General features: G+C 31.4%; 1 protein-coding gene across 1 annotated transcript; it reads right to left on the bottom strand.

The window, feature by feature from the left end:
* Window positions 1-3,342: 3,342 nt before the first annotated feature.
* On the bottom strand, window positions 3,343-4,221 carry LOC111615652. Its single transcript, XM_023357076.1, has one exon. It carries the CDS (start codon window positions 4,219-4,221, stop codon window positions 3,343-3,345), a length of 879 nt encoding a protein of 292 aa, XP_023212844.1.
* Window positions 4,222-7,293: the final 3,072 nt, after the last annotated feature.

Raw genomic sequence — 7,293 nt, 5'->3', positions numbered from 1 at the left:
CTGGAGTTGGATTTCCCGAAGCATTCTCATAGACGTCTGGGTAGGACAAGGGTTTAAAGTAGGGTAAATGCGAATTATTCCTATATTTTTAAATATTTTTAAAAAATTAAAATTTTAATTGCGATTTTTGACCCTCCCCTAATTAATTAAATTTATATAAAATAAAATATATTAATTAAAAAAATTTAAAAACTTTTGGAGTTCGTTTTTGACATCAGAAACTAGCTTTAAATAACTTTAACGAAGGAAAATCCGTGCACTATAACTTAGGAACCATGAAATAAAATTGATAAAAAACTCCCATTAAAAAACAATTAAGCCTTAATCGAGCCATATCAAAGGCTCATTAAAATCGTAATAAAATTTTTTCGCGCGGCCAAAAAATTTCGGGACCTAAAAAACATTCCAAAATTGAAATTTTTTTGTCAAAAGTGGCCTTAAGGACCGAGTTTTATGTAACGCTACGTAACCTGCCCGAGTTAACTCGGGAACGGACGTTATTGTGAAAAGAGTGAAAAAAATGTCGGTTAAGCACAGGTTCTCTCACTACCTCCATAGCCAAGTATAATTAATAATATAAGCTCTCTCATTACGAATAGTTTCATTTGAGGATCGTCTATGTAGATGCGTATATTTAGATTAGCTTCTATAATATTATAAAGATATTATATTTTATCGTTTATTTGTGGATGCAATTTATAGATATATAATCTTTTTGCAATTCCTCTTATATAAATATAGTCATATATAATTTAGTAATTGAACCTACTTCCTTTCTTCGAATTTGAAATTCCATTCTAACCACTCTGACTAACAACTGGGATCATGTGTAAATTACTCCTTTTATCGCGAAGTAAAATAATTATTCTAACTGTGTTAGGCTAGTGAATTAGACAGAGATATCACGACCTTCTTTAAATATAAACAATTATAGCCATCCTGTGCAAGGTGAGCGGAGTCTTACGAATTCCAATCTCACATAATATAGATTTATGTTTTCGGTATCGATATTTTTACTAATTATAACATAAAGGTTTGCAAGCTGTCTATAATTGGAAATAAGAATTATAATAATACACTAAAAATCATATTACATACAATTTTTCTTCTATTTGATATAACGTATAAATAACGCAAAGAAGTATTTGTTACATTAAATACGAATATTTCGTTGTAATGTTCAATTTATGAAGTAGCGTGATAAATAAATGCGATTACCTTCGATTTGTTTTCATCGGGATGATGATGTTTATGCATAGACAAATTCTGTCTCCAGGAAGTGCAGAAATCACATCCAAGTACTTTTTCAGATGATTGTATATGTTGACCATTTTGTGAATTATCATCATCTTTTTTAGTTGATGCTGCAGCTGATATTTGATCAGTGGGATGTGAAGGTGATTTCTGACTATTCTGTTCAAAGGATTGTAAACAAATAAATATGAAGAAGTGAATTAATTTAAAAAATAATTAATTTTTCGCATAACTTAACTAATTTTTACAATGAATTTACGTAATTAATATACCAACATATTGTTTTTACTACGAACATTTTAAAGAAAATTATAAAAATATGTGTAACCATATTTTTGTGATTTTAAAGAAAATATCCTAAGATGAATAAAAATCAATGCAACAATATAACATTTAAATAATTTTTAATATTCAATTATTTCTCTTATAAATATACACACTGTATAAGCGTTACTCTAATTTATTTTATTGTGCTTATGTTTTTTACTCTTCTTATTTCTGAAAATTTTCCAAATTTTAACAAGTTTTACTTATTATTTTACATGTACAGTACACCCATTTAGACGATAAGCGCTATCTATCATTTAGATAAAGTTGGCAACCGATCAATGCGCCATTAAGGAACGCAAAATTTTTAGATATACTTTATTCACACCTTTTCCATTTTTTCAAATTAAATATTCGTTGTATTACTTATTATAAATTATTACATTTGTCACTATTTTTTAGAAATATTTTCTAGTTATATAAAAGCATAAAACTAATATATATAAATATATTTCGATAAAATTATAATTTCAAACTTTTTATTTTCTACAGTTTCGAATAACAGATGTTTCCTGAAATAAGTAATGTATTACAGAACAAATTGTAAGTTTTACTAACATTTTCTGATTCCATTTAAAGAATTAATAATTTAAATTTTAAAATTTAGTTTATAAATTTCGAACCAATGACAAATTAATAATGGTCAACAACAATGTAAAATTTGGCAATTGTTCTGTCAAATTCGCGTATTCCGCCTATCTTTTAGCTTAAAAAGACAAAAAAAAAAAAACGCGGCATAAATTATTTCTTCCTAATTTTGAAATTTGTACAGGAAAAAAAATATATACCGTACATTGAGATCTCCGTTCCAAAGTAATTCCATAACTTATTTTCTAAATATTTCTAGAAATTTATGTCCTATAAATTAAATAAAATGAATTTTATTAAATTGTTGAACAGAAAACATTGAATGTGCTGTAAATTAAAGTGCTCGATTACAATAACAGCGTGAAGGAAAGTCTTAAAACTGGAGACTGTTGACTACTTGCATTAAACTGCTTTTTCACTACATTTATTAAATAAAATAATGAAAGGTTTTTTAGAAAAACTGTAATAAATTTAATTGAAATATTAATAAAGTTAGGCAAATATTCAAATATTCAGATTTTATTTAAACGTACTGTACATTGCACATTTGTACATGACCTGGTACCGCTGGGCAAAATCAGGTCTGGAATACAGAGTTGTAAAAATTGGTTACATATAATATAGAATACAATGGTGAAAGAAAATTACATGTGGTGAGATCGCGGAAATACGAACAAATTGATTACATTTAGTAATATACAATGCAATATTTACAGATAAAAACACTTAAAATAAAAGAATAAAAATAAAAGTACACTATAAGTAAAGCAACATTGCTATACATCAAAGTCTACATGCTGTTATAGCAGAGCTAGGCGTGTATATACATTGGCATCAAGGCTAGAGTGAATCAGGTCACAAGAGACCGGGTCAACGGATCCCACATCTAATAGAGTAGAGTGAAACAAATTACTTTAACAAGTTAAAGTTGCTGTTATTTTGAAACAAAAAATCAGTCTTTAGTGGCCAGTCTATATTGTTCATATTCGCATGCTGCATGCACTGATACCTGATGTCATCCAGCGTAGGACAGTTGTATAAATAGTGCATGACACCGTCCCACACCCCACACAGCTGCCAGCAGTCAAAATTAGAGTAGTGAAACCTTTTCAGGTAAACACGAAAGTGCCCGTGTTCTGTCAAAAACTGGGTTAAATCATGTATGGGTTGAATTCATTTGCTGTGAATGCGTTCCTTGACCTTTGAGATAAAACGTTTTGTTATGTTTTGTTGTGGGATCTTGTCCCAATGCAGTTGCCAGGTTTTCAAAGCATTGTCACAGATAAGGTATTGAAGTCTTAACTTAGGAATGAGATTGTAGGCAGGAGGAGTATAAGGATTAGTCGTTACGTTTGGCGTCAAAAAGTCAGCTCGTTCATTACCCGGAATGTCGCTGTGTCCTTTGATCCAATTGATGGCATACTTGTTAAAAGACGTAGAAGCTGCAGCGAAGATGTCGTTCGCAATAGGGTGAGTATTATCCTTATACCCCAAAGCAACAACAGTCGCAGCACTGTCTGTGAATATGTTTATCAGTTTGTTCACAACGTTAGAGTTGCACCAGTTGTTTGTCATCAATACAGCGAAGATCTCAGCTTGGAAGACAGAGCATTCCGGGTGTAGAGCAAAAAATTCATTGTAAACGTCTTCATCGGCATGAAAGATCACAAAGGCACTAGCTGTGCTGTCCGTTGACTTGGATCCATCTGTAAAAGCTTCAATCTCCGTAGAGGTAAAACGATGAGAGACTCCCTTCCTAGAGGCAGGATGTGGGAGTGTAGATAGAGACCTGTCTAATTCAAACACGGTGGCGTTAAATATGGTTCCATTAATATCAACATTCCTGCCTCTAGAGATACAGAAACGTTTGCTATTAAATTGGAAAAATTGGAGGATGGGGAGCTTTCCAGCCACCACAGGGAGGACTGCATTTGAAACAGTGAAATAGCACCTGGTAAGTCGTAATAAGGCAATCCGTTGTGCAGATCTCAGACGCCAATGGTTATGAGATTGGGAAACAGCAGCGCTCCAAACAGCAGATGCATATGACATAGTTGGTAAAAACAGGCAATCATATATGGCATTAGCTGCCTCGAAACCGATGCTTCACTTGCATCTGGCAACTCTTAAAAGACCATTAATGAAAAATGTGTGGACTTACTTCAATGTGCAAATCACAAGAAAAAACAAAAAAAAAAAAAACACCGACATCATGAGAAAACACTGCGGAAATGCGGTTATTGAAAGTCAAAGTGTTATTGCAGAGGCTGAACAGCTTGGAATCATTTCAATATGCCGCGAGTCATATTGAAATCATAAATCATCAGAAACATCGCGTGAATCCACCAGTACAGTCTCGCAGTGAGTTTTGGAGAAGATCACTAATTATTCTATCCATAGATTCATTAATAATGTCAGTAGAACAGCGTTTTTCTGATGAGAACTTGCCCGCATCTCATTGGTTACGTTGCGCACTTACGCAATGCTTGACATGACGTATCAGGATTTTAAAAAAAACTATAATTTTTTGCAGTGACTACAATTTGAATTATTTCCTCGGTGAAGCTAAACTTTGGTATAACCAATGGAGAGGAAAAAATGCCGAATTGAAGGAGATAGAACTAGCTGCACTAGTTAAAGAAACGCAATTGTTTTACCCATCGATATAATGGGCGCTACTTATCTTACTTGCACAGCCCTGCACAACGTGCACCATGAAAAGAGCCTTCAGCACCTTATGCAGGGTAAAAGGTTGGATATGGTCAACAATGACCGAAGATCAGCTTGTAGGTCATTGTATGATGATTGTGCATAAAAAGAGGGTTCTGGAAACTAAAAATAAATTTCAGAAAGAAATTTTGACAGGATTTAGCCAGAACTCCCATAGGCTAGTTTAGATAGGTTTGAATAACATTGCAACTAATTACTTTTAGCGTTTTCAAATGTTCAAATAAAACCATTTTTTAACAAATAACGTTATTTTATTTTTGCTGTTGGAGAAAATCCTGACTATGCTTTTGTATTATAGTGAAAATTATTTTAAGAATTGATGCACTGTGCCATCAAAATCATAAATAAATTTTTTACAAAATAAAAATCTATTTGAATAAAATCTCAGAAAGTTTTTTTCTAATCTGTAGAAACATGTTTCAATATAGCCTTCGTTGAGCTCAATACAAACGTCTCGTTTGTATTGAGGTTCGGTGTTACTGCTTTCAATCTTTCAAATGGTCTTTGTTTAGAACAATATGAGTGAATAAAACTATGGTCATAAGTTTGCTTCTGAAGGCACCAATGAGTTGGCATCTGTGGTTTACCAAGTGTTTCCATGTTTTTAATGCTTAAATACGAACAGTTTCTCATAGAAAGTTTAGGCGAGATATACTTCTTTTATCAGATCGCCCACGTGTTCTGTTGTTTTACGCTATTAATTTTACAATCATTTTATTGGTTTAGGAATAAAAAGTTCATTTTTTAAGTACTTTCTTCGAAATGTCTCTTGAACCAATGGGCTCGCCAGTGGCAGATTGGATGAAACTACTAAACACAAAAATTTAGTTGGTCGTGGTTCGTGCCTCATTGACGTGATCAGCACGAGTTATCTGGGTTTTCATTTGTCAAGTATTAATACCTGAATAGGGGCCAATGTTACATAAAATTTCTCTCAGAAAGCACTCTCTCTTGTTTGTTGCATTACCTTCTCCCTTTAATTCTACGTTCATAATTTTCTAACACTGTAATAAATATATATAAAGTAGAACTCCGATTATCCGTATTGATTCGTTTTACAGGTGATTCGGATAATCGAAAATTCAGATAAGTGAATTAACGTATAAAGAATGTAATTACACAGTAACAACCCAGTATTGTAATGTACTGTACGACATGATCCAAGTACAGTACATTACAATACTGGGTTGTAGAAGTATTTAAACGTTACTGTCGAAATTCGTAGCAATTGGTTAAATGGCCTAGGCATGGATAGTAAACAAACAAATAAACAAACAAACATCCTAATTTATATATATAGGAGATCGCTTTTGCATAATTACTAAAAGTAAAAAAAAATACACAATTATTGAATGAATACTGTTAACTAAGAAAAATCAACCAAAGTTATATTTGTCCAATGATGCTTAATTTATTATAGCATTAGGCAAATTAGGCTAAATCAGCTTCACTTTTAATTGATGCAATTTTTTTTTTAAATAGACAATATTAGCTTGGCATTCTAATCACATAAACAAGGAAGAAACTGCTGGTCAATATTAATTTCTTGTAATCACGAAATTCTAGCTCAGTCGATATTAATGAGTCTTAAGCACGATAATCCAGATTGAGCCAGAGATGAACTTAATTATTTATCTATTATCTTTACTTTTGAAAACATTTTCCTGGAGCAACAAATCAAATTTTAAGAGAATATGAATTGAAACTGCAATATTACCCTTACTTATTGTTTGTGTGGTAATAGTAAGTTTATTTACACTTATTTCTTTTAAGTAGAATTGACTGAAAAAATATTTTTAAGCTGTCTTTTCGTGCTTAGCGTTATTTATTTAATATAAATGTTAAAAAATCAATAATTAATAGAATTTCAATTCAAAAATTATTTTAATTGAATTTATTCAAATATGAAATTGTTGTTAGGATAAAATATGTAACAAAACATTTAAACATATTATTTGTCAAAGTTTATTATTAATACTCTGGCTAAAATTCATTAACAAATGTTGTAATAAAACGAGCATTTATTTATTATGATATCTTCACAAAACCAATCTGCAATTTATGATCATGTTTTTAATTCTTTTAATTTAAAATATATGTTTTCAACCTCAAATCAGTAGTGGCTTTTCCATATACATCATACTTTCACTTTAAGAATAGAGTCGTGCCAGTCATTTAACTTACATCTTTAAAGGAAAATATTTTTGAAGTGAAAAAACATCACTTCTGATTTCTATTGGATGATCATATAGTCGAGGTGTCCTGCACTGAAGGTTTCCGCATCTAGTTTCGTCTTTCTTTTATCTACCTCCGTTTCTGAGATTTAGGAACGACAGTGGAAATTTAAAGGTTCATAATTTTTTAAATTGTCGCCCAATAATATAATTACACTCC

This window comes from Centruroides sculpturatus, unplaced genomic scaffold (assembly GCF_000671375.1).
Source record: "Centruroides sculpturatus isolate CEXI.00-Female unplaced genomic scaffold, Cexi_2.0 scaffold2454, whole genome shotgun sequence".
In the NCBI taxonomy this organism is placed as follows: domain Eukaryota; kingdom Metazoa; phylum Arthropoda; class Arachnida; order Scorpiones; family Buthidae; genus Centruroides; species Centruroides sculpturatus.
Note: the sequence above shows the minus strand (reverse complement) of the source record. Positions and strands in the feature narration are given on the sequence as shown.